This window comes from Antedon mediterranea, chromosome 10 (genome assembly GCF_964355755.1).
Source record: "Antedon mediterranea chromosome 10, ecAntMedi1.1, whole genome shotgun sequence".
Classification (NCBI taxonomy): domain Eukaryota; kingdom Metazoa; phylum Echinodermata; class Crinoidea; order Comatulida; family Antedonidae; genus Antedon; species Antedon mediterranea.
Window position 1 is genome coordinate 440,396 of NC_092679.1, and position 20,942 is coordinate 461,337.

At 34.5% G+C, this 20,942-nt stretch overlaps 4 protein-coding genes across 4 annotated transcripts; all 4 read left to right on the top strand.

The window, feature by feature from the left end:
- The first annotated feature begins 85 nt into the window (after nucleotides 1–85).
- LOC140059980 (uncharacterized) lies at nucleotides 86–2,661 on the top strand. Its single transcript, XM_072105992.1, has 5 exons — nucleotides 86–210; nucleotides 557–598; nucleotides 753–1,011; nucleotides 1,908–2,074; nucleotides 2,159–2,661. Exons 1-5 carry the CDS (start codon nucleotides 180–182, stop codon nucleotides 2,659–2,661), a joined length of 1,002 nt encoding a protein of 333 aa, XP_071962093.1. The 5' UTR covers nucleotides 86–179.
- A 690-nt stretch (nucleotides 2,662–3,351) lies between these two features.
- On the top strand, nucleotides 3,352–9,095 carry LOC140059978 (solute carrier organic anion transporter family member 1A4-like). Its single transcript, XM_072105990.1, has 9 exons — nucleotides 3,352–4,097; nucleotides 5,504–5,827; nucleotides 6,027–6,191; nucleotides 6,409–6,613; nucleotides 6,839–6,986; nucleotides 7,274–7,437; nucleotides 7,535–7,599; nucleotides 7,846–8,057; nucleotides 8,413–9,095. The coding sequence occupies exons 1-9, from the start codon at nucleotides 3,362–3,364 to the stop codon at nucleotides 8,464–8,466; spliced, it is 2,073 nt and encodes a 690-aa protein (XP_071962091.1). The 5' UTR covers nucleotides 3,352–3,361; the 3' UTR covers nucleotides 8,467–9,095.
- Nucleotides 9,096–10,577: 1,482 nt separating this feature from the next.
- LOC140060871 (solute carrier organic anion transporter family member 1A4-like) lies at nucleotides 10,578–14,882 on the top strand. Its single transcript, XM_072107230.1, has 9 exons — nucleotides 10,578–11,214; nucleotides 11,533–11,946; nucleotides 12,504–12,656; nucleotides 12,848–13,052; nucleotides 13,525–13,669; nucleotides 13,853–14,016; nucleotides 14,145–14,209; nucleotides 14,456–14,667; nucleotides 14,758–14,882. Exons 1-9 carry the CDS (start codon nucleotides 10,578–10,580, stop codon nucleotides 14,809–14,811), a joined length of 2,049 nt encoding a protein of 682 aa, XP_071963331.1. The 3' UTR covers nucleotides 14,812–14,882.
- Nucleotides 14,883–15,590: 708 nt separating this feature from the next.
- LOC140060872 (carboxypeptidase B-like) lies at nucleotides 15,591–20,570 on the top strand. The gene is made up of 10 exons (XM_072107231.1): nucleotides 15,591–15,664; nucleotides 15,954–16,026; nucleotides 16,508–16,726; nucleotides 16,838–16,939; nucleotides 17,190–17,291; nucleotides 17,547–17,657; nucleotides 18,177–18,264; nucleotides 18,828–19,045; nucleotides 19,578–19,662; nucleotides 20,293–20,570. The coding sequence occupies exons 1-10, from the start codon at nucleotides 15,597–15,599 to the stop codon at nucleotides 20,496–20,498; spliced, it is 1,272 nt and encodes a 423-aa protein (XP_071963332.1). The 5' UTR covers nucleotides 15,591–15,596; the 3' UTR covers nucleotides 20,499–20,570.
- Nucleotides 20,571–20,942: the final 372 nt, after the last annotated feature.

Sequence of the window (20,942 nt, forward strand, 5' to 3'; positions counted from 1 at the left end):
ACTTGAACGAAGACGTTTAACAGCATACAAATATGTCTGAATGAACGTCTAACTTATTAACAGCAGAAAGTTCATAGGGGCGCTATATAACCATGGTTGATTAGCTAAAAAACGTAGAAACGGTAAACAATAACATTAAAATTGTTTGTTTACAAACGATAGGAAAGTTGCGAATTCTTATGAGTTGCAGTACTTCAGATTATGTATCAAGTATGTAACGTTATATTTTGTCTTTTATTATTTTAAAACGTCCCCACACTAGGCTAGACACACTAGGCCTATGACTAGGCTAAGTCTAGCCTATTAAGCCTAGCTAGCTAGGCTAGGCATTAGGGCTAGGTAGTAACAGTAGTAGGCCTAGCTAGCTAGGCTAGGCCTAATATTAATAGTAACAGGCTAGATTTCCTCTCATTCTCAGCAGTCAGCATCATCATCCCATATTCAGGCCTCAGTCATAGATCATTTCAATTTAATGACTTACTATATACTATTTAGGCCTAGGCCTAGACAGACTTGCAAAAGGCAGTATTTTTCAAAAATGACCTTTTTGTTGTAGATATGTCTGGTGAGGTAAAGAAGGGGTTCCTTAGAAGATATGGTAAGTACAACGATTATATTATATACATACATAAATACAGTAGGCCTAAATAACAGTATTTAATTAATACATTTTTATTTTATAAATAAACATCCACACTCTAGTATATTGCACATTTTGTTGTTTTCATAAAGTCTATTATTTCTATTTTTAGGTGGATGGCTTTTCAAAAGTTGGAAGAAAAAGTTCTTTGTTCTTTACAGAGACAATCAGCTTGCATGGTTCGATGGCCCAGGAGATTCTGTAGATGGTCACATAAACATTCGGACTGAATGTACGATGCTCAAAGTAGGTGTACAGATGAAAAATGAAGCCCCAACACCAGACCAAGGATCCCGTCTTCAACACATGTTTTCATTAACAGGCATGGGAAAGACATACTACATTCAAACAGTTGATGAACAAGATCTTGTGTTAGTATTTCTACCTGGTTCACACATACAAACATTGTAACATATTATTGTAGCAAATTGTTACCTTATGTTGCATTGATGGAAAATCTCAGAACAAATGCTATTTTTTTGACACAGCTTGTGTTTTGTCATTGTTTTTTAACTTTGTTTCTGTTTGTCTGAATAATGGGCTCTCTGGGAGAACAGTCTTTGACAGTATAAAGAAGAAATAAATTATATTACACCATGACAAACATAGTGTGAAATTGTTGTATCTTGTCAACATTATATACAGTACCTGTATACAATTATTTTGCACATTACTGTATGTGGATTGTGTATAGTTAATACCTCTTCTCTTGTTTTCTTACTAATTATAGCCTAAAATAAAATGTTCAATGGTTTCTTTCTTTTAGATAGCACAGTTTTGTTTTTCTCCAGTGGCTTTTCTTGTACTATAGATGTTGTCTTTTTTTCTGCACATCCAGAAAATGCTTAATAATTGTAAGGTTTGTCTGCTGAATATGGTATACTGTAGCAAATTAATGTACACACACTATGTACTCTCTCTCTCCCTATCATCCTATCTTATCTAAAATCTCTCTATACATGCTAATCTTTCTTTTTATTGTAGCAACTGCTTATTGGAAGTTTTGCACACATTTTCCCTCTATCCCTCTGACTCTTTGTCTTCCTCTCTTTCTTCTCCCTCAGATTTTCCGAACAAAATCATTTTCTATGTACTCTAGCTATAAATTAAACATAAACAAGACATAGAAAATACACAATCTGAAATTAGAGAATAAAGCACTGTGTTTTTACCTTGATTTTCTGTGTTGAAAGCATTGTATATTAAATTTGTTTTTTCTAAACAATTCTTGACCACATAAAATATTTATTTAAAAATGTTCTCCAAGGTCTTGGCTGTCAGTGCTATACCAAGCTAAAGGATTAGTACCACCTGGGCAGCAACCACCAAATGGGCACCAGGCACCATACCAACAACCTGTACCAGCACTTGGAATGACACCTGGAATGCATCAACCTCCTCCACCTGGATTCCATCCAGGTGTCACAAATCAGGGTAAGATATCTTTAAGGACGTGCATAATCCTAATTATCTACCAGCAGCCTCTACATTAACTACTCTAATTGTTTTGCTTTGCAGGTCCTCCTCCAGGTTACACTCCACATCAAGGCTATCCACTGCATGGAAATCCACCACAGCAACACCAACCAGCCAGACAATATCCGCAGCAGCAGCAAAATCAACATTATCCTCGTCAGCAAGGTGGTGCATCTAACAGGCCACAAACAATTGTAGTAAATAATGATAGCAGGGGTAGAAACAATGACTCATTTGCTACCGGTATGTTAACCGGGTACATGTTGGGAGGGTTTGGTCATCATGGGTACGGGTATGGGTATGGGTACGGCTTTGGTCACCACCATGGTTTTGGTCATCATGACCACCACCACACTGAAGTACACCAAGAAATTAATCAAACAGTGGAGAATAACTACTATGGAGATGATGGAACTGGAGGCCAAGAAGAATACGGTGGTGATGATTATGGGGGAGATGATTATGGAGGAGATGATTACGGGGGTGATGATTACGGAGGTGATGATTTTGGAGGTGGTGATGATTTTGGAGGGGATGATTTTTAGTATCGTGGTAAAATTGTAATATTTAGTATTAAAATACTGTAATTCAGGTTAGATGAATATCTTGGCAAAATCTGAACAAAGATCAAATATAAGTTCTTTCTGACTTATTTAAGTTTTTTCATCATTGTTTATTTTTTACGTTTTCAAAGCATACTTAATTTATCAATAGGTAATAAGCTAGGAATAGTCAGTTCGTAGGAACTTTATTTTATTATCTCTGGCCAATTTAACAAATATTAAATTATATTTCAGGTTTGACATCATTTATTTAAAGTATTTTTAAAGTGTTTACCATGGAAGTATTTTTTTTTTACTATTTTTTAAAATTTCTTCGACACATTTTTCCTATAAATATTAACTGTTCTATTATAATGTAATTATGTATATTAGTTATCTTAATAAATATTAAAACGATTTTAGAAAAATAATAATAAATATATTGCCTGCCCATTATTAACAATATCAAAACACATTCCTTAAGACAATGGCCAAACGACCTTGTGCAATTATTTGATACAAGTAGTATAATTTACCTGTTCACAAATTTACTGGTATCAATAAATTGGTTAAAAGATTGTATTACACATTGTAAGGAGTGATACTAATGTACTTACGACATTGTTCAATACAGAATTCTCGAAGCAACAACTTGTGAAAAGTGTCTTCATTTTGTTGTTTAAATTGTTTGAATTAGTTTATAATGGATGAAGATTCGAAACTAAAAACTAATAAGGATGGGGTGTTGCCTTCTGGGAATGTTCTTAGAACTGTTAGTACACGATCTGACGCCGTGCTGATGAAAGAAAAGAAAGATGATGACAACGACGATGACGCTAAATGCGTTTGTGATTCTTGCACTCCATCATGGTTACAATGTTTCAAAGGAGTAAAATTCTTTACTTTTGTAACACTTTTTGCTCTTCTTAGTAAAGTATTTGCGAGTACTTATTTCGGTGCTGTGGTCTCTACGTTAGAGCGGCAGTTTAATATGGATAGTGTGAAATCCGGTGTGTTACTTGTTATCAACGACATGATGGACTTCATTTTTGTGATCTTTATCACTCATTTCGGTCATAGTGGCCATCGGCCTAGATGGATTGCTACTGGATTGTTCATGGCAGCGATGGGATGCTTTCTCTGCATTGTTCCACACATCATGACTGAATATGTACCACCAGAAGGAAAGAATGCAGAACCATCTCTTTGTAGCAGCAATGCAGGGTTACCAACAAAGCAGAACATGACGGCGATGTATGAAAATGAGATGCCTGCTGGCATCATGGAAGAAACAGAGGGGCTGCAATCAATGTGGAGTAATGTTTTTTGGCTGATGTTGGGTCAAATCCTTATTGGAATTGGTAATACTCCTTTAAAACCTCTCGGCACCACGTACATTGACGATTCTGTTGAAGATCACAAGACTGGATTCTACGTTGGTTAGTATAATGTTCCTAAACCTACAAAGTTGGTAATCAACCTCTCTTTTGTATCGCATGTGCGGCCTGTTAAATTTAAGGTTAGGTCAGGGAAAAGCGTAATTTCAAGTTGAAACATCAAACTACTGCATTGTATAACACCTACCAAAAGAAGGCTCTTAAAATGGAAAATTAGTAACACAGATACTTGCCTGCAATGCAACGTAGTAGAGGATGATGCCCATTTCTTTTACGAATGCACTGGAGTAAAACACTTATGGGACTATATTAACGTAGACACCGTACACAAATTTGGTATCGAAGCAAATTATCGAAACATTATGCTAGGTACAAGAAACATATATGTCAACCACATGTTCTCTATTGGATGCTTTTGCGTTTACAAAGCACATATTTAAAAAATGTAAACAAATGGACCGGATCACTGTCTCGTCTTTTTATGGCGGAAAAAATAATAGATCTTACCTTAACCGCCTGTTATAATTGATATTTATGTGAATTTGATTAATTATTTAAAATATATATGTATGTATGTATGAGAATAGTTATGTACTACAGATATTTAATATACACATATGTTACATAATAGTGTGGTAGGCTAATACCCATAGGCAGTTACATTTATTTTATATAAAGTACTTTAAAAAAATTATATAAATTAATATTCAAAACAAAAAAAGAAACGTAACGCACGAGAAGACAAACAAACATGAGACATAAAACTAGACACAAGAGTAAGAAAAAAATATTTTTTACATAGTCTGTATATAGGGTAAAAAATGAATTTTATATCTAAAAAATACATACTGAAAATAATTAGGCCTACATAACATTAGTAAATGTATCTTCTGCAGTACATTTATTAGTTAAGTGTTTACAATTTTAGATGTTGAGAATTATAGAACAAACAAAAATTTTAGAAAATTATGAAAAAAGGTGGATATAACAGGAACGAAATATTAATGTTTAGATTCTAAGAACAGTAACATTGATAAAATCACATAATGTAATATATATATATATATATATATATATATATATATATATATATATATATATATATATATATATATATATATATATATATATATATATAAACAAAACTGAGAGTAACAATGAAATAGTTATTATTATTAGTATTCAATAATTGTATTATCCTGTTGAAGATGAAATGAATAAATAGTGGTTAACGCCACAAAAGAAAAAAAAAGATTGAGTTAAGCGAAAACACATGCGATATGTTGTATTACCAAAATTTCTACGATACAGGAGAGATCTAGTTGCCAAACTGTGCCCCTCTCGACAAGGTGCATTGTTTCACTAGAGAGAATATATAAATTAATATTATTTTACGGCAATAAAAGAAAAGTAGGCTCATTCTTTCTTTTCGCTTTTTCTCTCAACAGCCATGCTTTTCCTTGCAACTCCAATTGGTGCAATCATCGGTTACTTCACAAGTTTCATGTCTTTGCGAGTGTATGTAGACTTCGATAGAATTTCCATGGAGGAGTGGCCACAAATACCACGTTCTGACCCAAGATGGATAGGCGCATGGTGGTTCGGATTTGCAGTGGCTTCTGCTCTTTTAGCGGTCTCTGCTATTCCTTTCCTACTCTTCCCGAAAGAACCAATCGAATGCAGGAAAAAACGAACAAACAGTGAAGCACCAGCAATGGATATACGAGTTGTGAAACCAAAACGGAAGAAGAGCGTCATGGAATTGATAAAAGGTATCTTGTATGATCAAAATTATTTTCTGCATACTGCTCTCCTCCGCCAATAACCGATATAAGCCAAATTTACTGTACAACAGTTGTTTTTTGCTGAGATTTGTCAAATCCTATAAAAACAAGTACAACCAGAGTAATTTCAATGAATGTTCGAAATATCCAACTGTTTCTACGAATGGTGTTAATTCGTTCTTGATAGGGTTGCTTCAAGCTCTCAAGCGAATGGCCACAAATCCTGCCATGGTATTCATTTGTCTATCGTCATCATCTGGCTCTGCTGCTTATGCTGTTTCTGGCGCTTTCGGAATAAAATATTTTGTTGATGAATTTGGCAAATCTAATTCCAGCGCATCTCTTGTTGGAAGTAAGTCATTGTTTCTTATTTTTTATTTTTATAATTTCAAAAAACTTCGTTTTAAAAGTAAATTCATCAGTGATACCATAAATTGACTTGCATATGTTGACAAAATCTTTTCCTCATGTTGTTGACCAAGATTGGTCCAAAAACGTATAATAGTTCTCAAAATGTTTGAAAATTTATACCAGTTTAAAAATAAGATATTTTTTCCTTAATTACGCAGTAGCGATCCTCCCAGTATTAATATTGGCATATCTTATTGGTGGTTACGTCATCAAACGTTGGAAGTTGAACGCCAAGCAGTGCGCCTTGTTTGGGTTTTTCGTGGATGCTCCAAGTTGTCTTATGTACTTTTTGTTATTGTTTGTGGGATGTCCAAATAGTGACGTGGCTGGTGTTACTGTTCCGTATACTGGAGGACTACCTGGGTAAGTAATAATCTGATAAAGCAGCTATTTAGTTCATCACACTCTTCTGTGCGAACACAACGCATGACGTACGCGCAACGCAAGTGATTTGACCCAATCAGCACGCAAGTGGGAAACCTATCTTTGTATGGCGCCTCGCATTTGTAATGGGATATAGAACTCAAAACTAAATGATTTATCCTCACAAAAGTATAACCATTATATTGTTGTACTTTAAAAAAATAGAAATGTTAGCCTTATTGCGGAATGTAACAACCAATGCGGGTGTCCCGAAATTTACAATTACGAACCACTTTGTATCAACAACGTAACGTTCATGTCACCGTGTCACGCAGGATGCACAGTCATGGAAAAACAACAGAATAGTCAAAAGGTAGACTCGACGTAATCAATAACCTATTATTGATTGATTTATTGATTGATTGCTTATTAAATGAATTGTAGTTTAATAATTAATAACTGAATTGATTTTGATGATAAATAATCGATCGGTTGGATCCGAATGTTACCAAAGCATTCCTTTATACGCCTTGATTGAATGTTTATGGCCATTAGGAAATGCTCTAGATCGATGAACTTGAAATACATTTTCTGAAATAAAAAATCAAATTAAAATTGATCCATTAATCAGTTGACTAGCATTGTATCATTTTTTTTTAGATGTATTCAAATTGTACATGTGATCCAGATGCCCTCGTGCAGAATGGCGCATGCCCAGTTGATGATGTATGTAACACTAATTTCATGCTTGCAGTGTTATTGATAATAATAGCTCTGGGTACGAGTAGCCTGGGCAGAAGTGCTGATATTATCGTTTCTTTACGGTACGTGTACGCACAACTTAGTTCAATTATTAATTATTACTTGTTGATATTGATATGGTTTTGTATTAGTTAAATGAAGTACTTTCCATCTTTTTAGATGTGTTGATAAGGAAGACAGATCGCTGGCTCTTGGAATCAAGATATTCATTGTCAACATTTTAGGTATACATGTTTAAAGTCAATCTTGTGTAGCATCTTCTTCTTCTTAACCTATTTCTTTCCCCTGCAGGACGAAGGCCTCTTCACCAATTGACCATTCACTTCTGTCTCTAGCTACTTTTTGCCATGCAAAGACATGACATGTGTAGCATAAATAGTTCTAAAGGAACCTACGTATTTATTTACTCTTTTATTCCTGATAAATAAAGTTTAAATAATTGTCTGAATACCACACTTATCTTTTCACAGCATTTTTCCCGTCACCGGTGTACTTTGGTGCTTTGCTTAACTGGACATGCTTAGAGTTTGCATACAAACCAACCGGAGAGCGTGGTGCATGTTTGGTGTACGATAGGACCAGATACCGTCATGTCTTTTACGGCATGTATACCGTTCTTCACTTGTGTGCTTTATTCTGTTGGCTTATGGTTTATTTTACCGTGGAGGAGAAAAACAAGGGGGTAAGAAAATATAATTGCCAATAATAGAACATTTTTTAACGGCAGAAGCGAAAGCGTGTGATATTTTAGTGAGGAATAAAGCGAGTTGACCAATCGGAAGCAGTTCCGTTGATCCATCGTGATTGGTCAAATTACTTTGCGTTGCGTCCTAGTGAGAAGCAAACGGTCATATGCTTGCGCGATAAAATTGGTCACGCGAGTTGTTGATGTGACGTCATCGAGCGCATCAGTAAAACCACAGTGAAATTACTAATTTCACTTTTTCTGGTAGAACAATTCGTTAAAATTAAATTATAATCAACTTTTAGTCGTTAAAAAAAAATGATAATGTTTTTATAACCGGATTATTTTTCAGATGGACACACCAAACGAGGCTAATGATGGCCAGGAAATGAATGATTTTGAATGATTTACTGAAAGAGAAAACTTCGTTTTATAATGTAATAATTAAACAGTTAAAATATTTAGTGTATTGTATTTGTTTTCTGCAGAAAAAACGAATAAAATGATTTTATTTTCTTTTTTTTATTAACTTTTTGGTCAATATAGTAAATATTATGTGACATTTAACTGGCATACTCAAAGTGGTTTAATCATATTAATTATGCTTGTTAGATTGATGTAAACAACTGTCACATTATGGTTTTTGTTGGGTGAATGAATGAAATGTATATACATAATAATATAATAATAATATTTATTCGGCAAAAGTTCATAAAGTACATTTTACAATTCATCTTGCCAGGAGCAAGTAATAGGCATGAGCCCAAACAGAAAACTGCTCTTACTTCATCAACATACATAGTATAGGCCTAGGAGTTGACTGTATTAGGCATACTTTAAACAATAAATGCATATGAAATTAAAGAAATAAAAGAACAACAATATTCACTCCTATACTAAATTTCTCTCTCTCTTTTCACCATCAACTTATGTTTTGATTTACAATCAGACGTGACGTAACAGACGACAGGAGAACAACATGTTAACAATTTCACCTGTTAAAAAAGATAATAATTTTGAATCTAGATAGAAATGTCTTAGAAATGATAATAAAAGAACCTTAAATAAAGAATACGCAATACAAAATCGCTGCAGCTATAATAGTTACACTTCGTATTATTTGGTGATAGTCACAGGTTGGACAGCTAAGGTCCAATATGACAAGTAAGTAAGGGGTTTTCACGTCATAATACGTAAGCATAAACACGTTAAAGGCAAAAGAAAAATTATATATAGAGTAAAAATAAATTTAAATACCAGTGGAAAGTTAAACCTTTGTTCCATGGAATAAGTTATTATTTATTCCTAGTGACGACCATGCTAATATAGTTCCTACCAGTGTTTGTGAGTTGAGTACGGTCTTAACTGTCGAAATGGAAAACTGTGTATAGACTTCCGAATCAGGAAAAGGGGAGATTTCTTCCACACACAAAAAACTATTTAGACTGTGAAAAAACTAGTAACGCCTAATATCAGGCTTTGAAGTTTTCAGGTTTTAAGCATTTTCCCAACCGATGGGAATCAAGATCCTGAACGAGTCCTCGATGGTGAGGTAAGGTTTAATCAATCAATTAACAGAACTCCATGGTATAATAAAGCAGTATAAACCATATAAATGAAAATAAATAAAACAGCTACCTTATGTAATTTACGAACATATGTTATCAAAACGGTGTCAGTAACTAATTAGTAGGATTATTCAGTTACTGTCCGTATGTTGTCATTTAAAGATAACGTATATCATGCCAGTCTTTTTATTCTTTTTTCGTTGCTATTTTTAATAATTTTTATTTGTTTCTTCAATTTATTTTTGCTCTAAATATTACTGTACTTTTATAATGTAAGATTGGTTATTTATTAGTTTATTATATATTTTAAAATATTTCAAACAATAATAATTATACAAAAGATAATTTATTGTCAGCCCATATTAACAATATCAAAACGCATTCCTTAAGACAATAGCCTTAGTAACGATCAAAAGCGGTATCATTTACATGTTCTACCAATTTACTGGTATCAATGAATTGGTTAATTAAAAAGGTTTTATTAAACATTGTAAGGAGTGATACTAATGTACTTACAACATTGTTCAATACAGAATTCTCGAAGTAACAAATTGTGAAAAGTGTCTTCATTTTGTTTAGATTGTTTGAATTAGTTTATAATGGATGAAGATTCGAAATTAAAAACTAATAAGGATGGGGTCTTGTCTTCTGGGAATGTTTTTAACTGGTGTTTGAAAATCATAGTAAAAACATCTTAATACATCTTCCCCCCTTTCCCCACATGGGAGTGTCTTACCGGACTTCCTGCTGACCATTCATGCGAACCATATTGATTTTACCATTAATACTATTATTATGTACATATTTTATTTCAAATTATTTATGTACATGAACGTTGTCTGGTATTTTTGTAGGCCTACTGTATATATAAACGGTATCCAAACTTACAAACACTTATTATTGTGTTACTATTGAACATTGTAATTGTGAGCGATCTGACGCCGTGATGATGAAAGAAAATAAAGACAACAGCGACGATGACGCTAAATGTGTTTGTGATTCTTGCACTCCATCATGGTTACAATGTTTCAAAGGAGTAAAATTCTTTACTTTTGTAACACTTTTTGCTCTCATTAGTAAAGTATTTGCGAGTATCTTTTTCGGTGCTGTGATCTCTACATTAGAGCGGCAGTTTAATATGGATAGTGTGAAATCCGGTGTGTTACTTGTTATCAACGACATGATGGACTTCATTTTTGTGATCTTTGTCACTCATTTCGGTCATATGGGCCATCGGCCTAGATGGATTGCTACTGGATTGTTCATGGCAGCGATTGGATGCTTTCTCTGCATTGTTCCACACATTATGAATGAATATGTACCACCAGGAAGAAAGAATGCAGAGCCATCTCTTTGTAGCAGCAATGCAGGGTTACCAACAAAGCAGAACATGACGGAGATGTATGAAAATGCGATGCCTGATGACATCATGGATAAAACAGAGGGGCTGCAATCAATGTGGAGTAATGTTTTTTGGCTGATGTTGGGTCAAATCCTTATTGGAATTGGTAATACTCCTTTAAAACCTCTCGGCACTACGTACATTGACGATTCTGTTGAAGATCATAAGACTGGATTCCATGTTGGTTAGTATAATGTTCTTAAACCTACAACAAGTTAGTAATACAACCTATCTTTTGTATCGCGTGTGTGGCCTGTTAAATATAAGGTTAGGTTAAGATTGAGCTAGGCGATACTGTGAAACACATGCGATGTGTTGTATTACCAACATTTCTATAATACTGGAGAGATCTAGTTGTCAAATGTTGCGCCTCTCGACAAAGAAATAGCAAATAATATTATGTATTACCAAAAATATTCCGGCAATTAAAGAAGAGTAGACTAATTCTTTCTTTTCATCTTTTAAAATGTCTTTCGTACATATTCGCTTTCTCCCTAAACAGCCATGCTTTTCCTTGCAACTCCAATTGGTGCAACCATTGGTTACTTCACAAGTTTTATATCTTTGCGAGTGTATGTAGACTTCGATAGAGTTCCTATAAAGGATTGGCCAAGAATACCACGTTCTGATCAAAGATGGATAGGCGCATGGTGGTTCGGATTTGCAGTGGCTGCTGCTCTTTTAGCGGTCTCTGCTATTCCTTTCCTACTCTTCCCGAAAGAACCAATCGAATGCAGGAAAAAACGAACAAACAGTGAAGCACCAGAAGTGGATATACGAGTTGTGAAACCAAAACCTAAGAAGAATGTAAAAGAATTGATAAAAGGTATCTTGTATGATCAAAATTATTTTTCTGCATCCCTCTCTCTTCACGTAACCGATATAAACCAAATTTACTTTCCAGCAGTTGTGTTTTGTTGAGATTTGTCAAATCCTATAAAAACAAGTACAACCAGAATAATTTCAATGGTTATGGTTGTTTTTTCTAAATTTGTATAGCGCAAAATACAAGTAGTCTGTATGCGCTGTTTAACACAAGTTTAAAAAGAAAGCGTTATTGTTAAATAAACCAGGAAAAAGCCTAATAAACTGAACAAATTAACCCAAGACAACAGAAAAAAAAGTCAGAAAACGGAGCCTCCCATCACCATACTGTTCCGCTAACTTGTCAAGACAAGCCAGCTATTTATTCACAAGTGTCATAATGATGTGATCATCGGACTCTCCTGCCTAACAAACAATGAAATTGATATATAATAAGTTCACACAGAACGAAACAAATGAGTCGTCAAGTGAGCTTTGAAGATCGAAACGGACGGAGACTCACGAATGACTAAAGGCAACAAAGAGTTTGACCATTTTGGAGCAGCGATGACAAAAGATATCTCCCCACATGACTTGAATGTTAGAAATATCAAACTGTATCAACGAATGGTGTTAATTTGTTCTTGTTATTAATATGTTTGCTTCAAGCTCTCAAGCGAATGGCCACAAATCCTGCCATGGTATTCATTTGTCTATCGGCCTCATCTTCTACTGCTGCCTATGCTGTTTCTGGCGCTTTCGGAATAAAATATTTTGTTGATGAATTTGGCAAATCTAATTCCAGCGCATCTCTTGTTGGAAGTAAGTCATTGTTTCTTATTTTTCATTTTTATAATTAAATAAATGTCATTTTAAAAGTAAAATTTTCAGTGTTAACAAAATCTCTTCCTCGTCTTACTGACTAAGATTGGTCCAAAAACGTATAATATTGGACAAAATGTTTGAAAATGTACAACAGTTTGGAAATAAGATATTATTTTTAAATTACACAGTAGCGATCCTCCCAGTATTAATATTGGCATATCTTATTGGTGGTTACGTCATCAAGCGTTGGAAGTTGAACGCCAAGCAGTGCGCCTTGTTTGGGTTTTTCGTGGATGCTCCAAGTTGTCTTGTGTACTTTTTGTTATTGTTTGTGGGATGTCCAAACAGTGACTTGGCTGGTGTTACTGTTCCGTATACTGGAGGACTACCCGAGTAAGTACGCTAAATCAAAATAGTCTCACACTTCTGAGCGCACTGATTTAAGCTGGTCTCACAGCGCAGGACATAAGCGTGATTTGACCAATTACGACGCAAAGTGGGAAGCAAGCTTAAATAAAGCCTATTTTTCACAAGGCGAATTTGTTTGCGCGAATCGAAAACGTCAGCTTACACGCATGCGTAAAGAGGCATTTGGAAGATGGAAAAAACGTACTGTACAAATACGCCTAGTGAAAAATCGGTTTGCAATTGATTTTTCTTTCCATTAGGCGAACCGAAAGCGTCAGCATGCGTATTCATGTTTCCATCTTGCAAATTCTTCTCTACGCATGTGTATAGCTGACAAATTTGCCTACTGGAAAATCGGCTTTAGATTGTGATGATGTGGATGTCGCCAGCGGCTCACATCTGTAATGAGATAAAAAAAAGTATTAAATCATTAAGTTCTTTTACTTTGTTTAAATAGAAATGTTAGCCTTATTGCGGAATGTAACAACCAATGTGGGTGTCCAGAAATTTACAAATACGAACCACTTTGTATCAACAACGTAACGTTCATGTCACCGTGTCACGCAGGATGCACAGTCATGGAACGACAGAATAGACAAAAGGTAGACTCGACGTAATCAATAATCTGTTATTGATTGATTTATTGATTGATTGCTTGTTAAATAACTTGTGGTTATAATAAATAACTTATTTATTACGATGATAAATAATCGATCGGTTGCATTTGGATTGTACTATTGTATTATTACATACGCCTTAAATGAACTTATTTGATTTTATTTTAGATGTACTCAAATTGTACATGTGATCCAGATGCCTTCGCTCAGAATGGTGCATGTCCAGTTAATGATTTATGTAACACTAATTTCATGCTTGCAGTGTTATTGATGATAATAGCTCTGGGTACGAGTAGCCTTGGCAGAAGTGCTGATATTATCGTTACTTTACGGTACGTAGGCATAATCAAGTAACTTCGGCACAATTTAGTCTGTTATTGAATATAAATCGTTTATATTATTATTAGTGTGACTTGGTATGGTTTCATTTTGTAACATAATGTACTTTCCATCTTTTTAGATGTGTTGATAAGGAAGACAGATCGCTGGCTCTTGGAATCAAGATATTCATCGTCAACATTTTAGGTATACATGTTTAAAGTCAATCTTGTGTAGCATCTTCTTCTTCTTAACCTATTTCTTTCCACTGCAGGACGAAGGCCTCTTCACCAATTGACCATTCACTTCTGTCTCTAGCTACTTTTTGCCATGCAAAGACATGACATGTGTAGCATAAATGGTTCTAAAGGAACCTACGTATTTATTTACTCTTTTATTCCTGATAAATAAAGTTTAAATAATTGTCTGAATACCACACTTATCTTTTCACAGCATTTTTCCCGTCACCGGTGTACTTTGGTGCTTTGCTTAACTGGACATGCTTAGAGTTTGCATACAAACCAACCGGAGAGCGTGGTGCATGTTTGGTGTACGATAGGACCAGATACCGTCATGTCTTTTACGGCATGTATACCGTTCTTCACTTGTGTGCTTTATTCTGTTGGCTTATGGTTTATTTTACCGTGGAGGAGAAAAACAAGGGGGTAAGAAAATATAATTGCCAATAAATTGAATTATAATCAATTAATGGTTTAGTCGAATGATAACGTTTTTATAACCGGATTATTTTTCAGATGGACACACCAAACGAGGCTAATGATGACCAGGAAATGAATGATTTTGAATGATTTACTGAAAGAGAAAAAAATTACAATTATAATATAATGAACAAGTTTATGTGTAATGTATTCGTATTTATTCATTTCAAAGAAAAAGAATAAAATGATTTAGATTGTTTTGATTAACTTTTTGGTCAAAGTAGGAACTATTATGTAATTTTTTCACTGTCATACTCAAAGTGGTTAAATCATATTGTTATTACTATTAGCTTGTGGTATTGATTTGGGCCTAAACAACTTCTTTCCCTAACACTTGTTTAAGTTTATGTTGGGCGAATTATTGAAATTGCGTATACACAGTATTATAGGCTTATTAGTTGACTGTATACAGTCTATCAAACTAGTTTCAGAAGAAAAAGTGGCAGTGATATGCCCAATTATGGTAGTATGACATCATCATGTCCATATATGGGCACATCACATTTTAAAAGTTTGATAGTGTAGACAGAGCTTTAAGCCTACTTATAAGTTTAAATAATAAATGTATTACTGTATAATGAAATAAAGAAATAAAACGGCAACAATACTCACTCTTAATTATTTGAACAGATGTGAAATTTCAGAATGATAAGTTTCTTATCACTATCAACTTATGTTTGCTCATGATACGCAGCAAAACTTACCATCTGACGTGACGTAACAGAATACATGACGACAAGAACAACATAGGGATAACAAAGTTGTTTCACCTGTTAAAAAAGATAATAATATTGAACCTAGATAAAAATTTCTTTAAAAGAAATGATAGACAAAAGAACCTAATTCGCTGCAGCTTGCGACACTGAAAGGACATCATGAAATCCGTCTTCATATTGTGTTTGGTGATAGCCACAGGTTTGGCCGCTAAGGTCCACTATGACAAGTAAGTTCTAGGGGGGATTTCACGTCCTAATACACAAGTCTAAAAACGTAGGAAAATTTATAAAGTATAAAATGTTAAATTAAATTCTAGTGGAGAGTTTTAAAAACTGTTTGCCTTTACTTTACTCCATATTTTTTCCAATATGTTGTTCCTAGTAAGGCAAGATCATGTTAATTATGTCCTACCAGTGTTTGTTGAATTCGGTCTTGAATGTTGAATGGTAAGCTGTGATATGCATTTACGTAGAGCGCGGCAACAAAACTAGCGACGCTAATATCTGATTTTGAAGTTTCCAGGTTTTAAGAATCTTTCCAACCGAAGAACGATGGAAGCAAGATCTTGAAAGAGTACTCGGTGGTGAGGTAAATTGTAATCAATAAATATTAGTTGTTTCCTTTATTTAAAACCTTAAAAAAGAAAATTCCAAAAGAATTAAAAATACAACAACAACTACCTTATGTCAGCTACGATACTCAACAGATGTTAAAATTTGTTATCAAAACGGTATCAGTGACGTTAAGTAATTCAAACGGTTCAACTAATTAGTAATATTATTCAGATAATACGTAACTATCCGTATGTTGTAAATTAGAACATGCTATCTGTATAGATTAGGTAATTGTTTCTGATATTTTACATTTTTTTAAAGTAAGGCGTCGAAATGTTTTCTTTCTTTAATTTATACTCAAAACTCATAACGCGTCATAATAGTTCCGCATGCGTCAATATTGTGCGTCTTGTAAACTCTGACACGCGCGGATTAATCACGCGCGCCCAGTTATTCAATAAACTGTATTGACACATTATTTTGTATCTTTGGCGCGTTTTTTACATTTTATCTAGTTTGATATATGGCGTGAAACAAAAGAACGCATCGACATCATGGTTGGACCAAAAGTTGTCAAAAAACTGACCGACATGCTGAAACGTAGAAACATTGATTATGACGTCATGGTAGAAGATATTCAATCTCTAATTGATCAAGAGCGCCCCTCTGCTAAAATTAACATTGGTGGTGGAGGATCCGATTTTGATTACAACGTCTACCACACATACGGTGAGGTAATATAGATTTTCAATATATTTGTACATACGAGGAAATATAACTTTAAAAAAAGAAAAAGTTTAAGATATTTTGTTTTAATTGGGCTTTGGTCTATGTTTACTATACAGATAATGACATGGGTAACCGACTTTGCCTCGGCTAATAAGGGACTTGTTACTGAAGTCGAAGTCGGTGAATCCACCGAGGGACGTATTATCAAGGCTTTAAGGGTATGTATAATATCAACATAAGAGGAACAATTGCGAAAAAGACGTTCAACAATGCAACATATTCAATTGACAGACGAGCGGTAACGGTAATACAAATAGAGAGAATCTATGTTATCCTTATGACCATTTTACACACACACAACACAGCGGATAGATACAGATTCTACGTGGGACAAGCTACGCGGTTTTCCGCTTACCGCCGTTACCGCGCTCGTCTGGCCTTTATTCATTGCGATTGTTTTTATTACAGATTGGATCACAATCGTCAAACAATCCTGGAATTTACTTCCAAGGTGGTATTCATGCCAGAGAATGGATTTCACCGGCTACTATGATCAACTTGGCCAGAAAGGTAGTATAGACATTTTATTATATTTATATTCTACATTTTGTACGACATGGCTTAATAAAAATATATATAGACAGCATGTCGGCAGACAACGAAACATTGCGCATCCACCACAAAGATGACGATAAACTTCTATTCGTCTGCTTCTGTCAAACATTCAATTAATTAGAGCCTCAAAGGACAATTATATCCCTATAATTCAAACAGTTAATTCCAATCAAATAATATTTGATCTTTATTATTGTCTTAACGTTTCAGCTTGTAGAAGAGTATGGATCTGACGACACTGCCACGAAAATACTTGATGCGTACGACCTGTACATTATACCAACAATGAATGTGGATGGCTATGTGTACACCCATACCAATGTACGAATTATCATAAAATGACACGTTTACCATTATAAACCATGTGATGTAAAGCATAAACGTAATAAACCCGTTCTTTTATTTAACACAAGGACGGTAATATATACTTGCCCCAAGTCTGTAGTTTTTTTATGTTTTTCTGACCCAAAAGTATCAAGCTCAATTATTATACATACTAACGCCATATGTGCCAAAATATTTATCATTTTATTAATATTAAGTCAAAACTCCGTCTGAAACCGAGACTAGGACGGTAAGCGCAAAGTAAGTCATTTGACCAATCAAAAGCGACGTAATGTAAACTGTCGCTTGTCATTGCTCACTCGATTGCGTTGCATTGCGCCCTCTAGTGGGGGAACCAAGCATTAGTGGTACGCACGGTACTATATCCAAACTTGGTACATGGTACTCAATTCAGCTTATTGTGATGATAACTTGCCATATTTTTTTTTAACCGTTCAATTTGTGTTTACATTCAAATGTTTTAAATGTCAATAATCATCATTATTTGTTTATTAGGATCGGATGTGGAGAAAAAATCGCAAAAACTACGGTACTGCATGTACTGGTGTTGATATGAACAGAAACTACCCAACTGGATTTGGTGGTAAAGGCCCATTTACGCTACTGTAGGACCTTAACGATCGACGATAAATTAACATACCTTTTCCTACATAAAACAAGAACATCTAAAAAGTTAGAACTACACGATCTATGCTGCTTTTGTATAATAATATTTTCACACGTCATAACGCACGTTAAAATGACATCATGAATAGTAAAAGCAATAATATCGCGACGATACAACGATTTTATTGTTATTGATCATGACGTCATTTACCAAGGACTGTATAAATCCTTTAGTTTTAGTAAGACAAATTTTCTAATTTCGTTTGTTTTATGTAAAAATATATGTTTTTCTATTTATTGTCGACCGTTATCGTCCTAGTGTGTTGCAGCCATAATTCAAATTATCGTTTGTAAATTAGATTATGAAGCATGTAATGCAATGCTATTCATCAGCTTTTTCACACTTAACTCCCTTTCACATCAAACTCTGAAGTGATCCCCTGAGGAGCCCCAGGGAAACTCCGGAGTCGGAGGCCATTCACATCAACGAGAATCACCGGGCAGCTTATAACATTTTTTTGGTTGTACTACTATTTGCAGGTAAAGGAGCGAGTAGTAACCCCTGTTCTGAAACCTACCACGGACCTAAAAATATATCTGAAGTTGAGATGGAAGCTGTAACCACATTCTTCCTTGACCTGGTGGCCGATGGACAAGACTTCCATCTATTCATTGACTTCCACGCTTATGGGCAGTTATGGCTCTTCCCTTGGGGATACAGTCGCACAGCACCGATTGTTAACGATTACAATGATTTGGTATGCAGTTTTTATCAATTTAATTGAGATCTAATTAGCTAACGGTTATGCATATGGTATGCGGTCACATGGTGATCAGATTGCCAATGATGCAACGATGATGGTACAGAAATATGATGACGATGATAATGATAATGATAGGAAAATGATATTATTACTAAATGACGATAATATATTAGGATAACTTGTATAATTGTATAACTATACTGTGGATTAGCTAGCTTTGCGTCATCAATAAGCTAGTCCTAATTGGTCAGATGTTTGCCCTCTCTGACGTAATTCATGTACTATAATGATTATATGATGACGAATGGAAGAAAGAAGGGCAAGAGATAAAAAGACGTATGATCGATTACATAAGGGGGGAAAGAAGGGCAAGAGATAAAAAGACGTATGATGATTACATAATGAGAGAAAGAAGGGCAGGAAATAAAAGGACGTATGATTACATTGATACGCATGATGACAATGATAATGACGAGTAATTAGGAGTAATAATTAAATGTGACCGTTATCACCGTTCATGTTATAGAGTAATGGTGCTAATGCGGCTGCAGCGGCTCTCAAATCAGTGCATGGAACCGAATACTTTGTGGGCAATTCAGCAAGAGATATGTGTAAGTCAAACCTAATTCATATTGCATAATTGTTACAGTACCTAGATACTTACTGTAATGTAACCTTAAAATAGACATGACGTAATGTGTGACAAGCCAATCAAACAACTTGAATTGAATATGTAATTCTTTATTGACTATCACCGTACGTTGCAGTATTGTCATAGAAAACAAATAACAAATAACAAATAACAAATAGCACAGAACGAAAAATAAACTAAAAATGTATATACAAATAACACATGAATAATACCAATGTGGTTGTGTGAAATTTCCTCTGGTTATCCAAATAACATATAATACCAATGTGGTTGTGTGAAATTTCCTCTGGTTATGCAAATAACACATGAATAATACCAATGTGGGTGTGTGAAATTTCCTCTGGTTATCCAAATAACATATGAATAATACCAATGTGGTTGTGTGAAATTTCCTCTGGTTATGCAAATAACACATGAATAATACCAATGTGGTTGTGTGAAATTTCCTCTGGTTATGCAAATAACACATGAATAATACCAATGTGGTTGTGTGAAATTTCCTCTGGTTATCCAAATAACATATGAATAATACCAATGTGGGTGTGTGAAATTTCCTCTGGCTATGCAAATTAATAATCATTTTTTATAGATCCTGCTGGTGGCGCTAGTGAGGACTGGGGGTATGACAAACTTAAAGCGAAATATTCTTACATCATCGAACTAAGAGACGAGGGACGGCATGGGTTCCTCCTACCAGAAAAATTTATTGAACCTACAGGAGACGAAACGTATGCTGGAATGAAGAATCTGTTCCAAACATTACTTGATGACCCTAACCCTATTCAAAAGAGTTGAAAGCAGAAATGAATAAATATCGAGAGATGCACTTTAGTACGTAAAGGTTAATTAAGAATATTAATAGCATAATAGATTAACTGTTAGGCCTACAAAACAAAAATTAATACAAATTGTATATAAATTCTCAAGGTGAGCTTTTGAAGATAAAAACGGTCTTTTTAGGACGACAAAATAAAGTATTAGAATGTAACTTGAATCATAATGGAAATTAATAAAAGTATCGGATTAACGTGAAATGTGGTTTATTTTTCTGTTACGGTTATTGATATGTAAAGGGTACGGTATCTAATATGAATAACACAAAGTGTCAATATGTGATAATAGAATATCGAAAGACGATAAAGCATATTGTTGGCATATAATTACGGTTACGGTGGTGATCAAAAGGATGTTTCATTAACAGAAGAATTCTATTAAATACACAATTGCCACTGATAATAG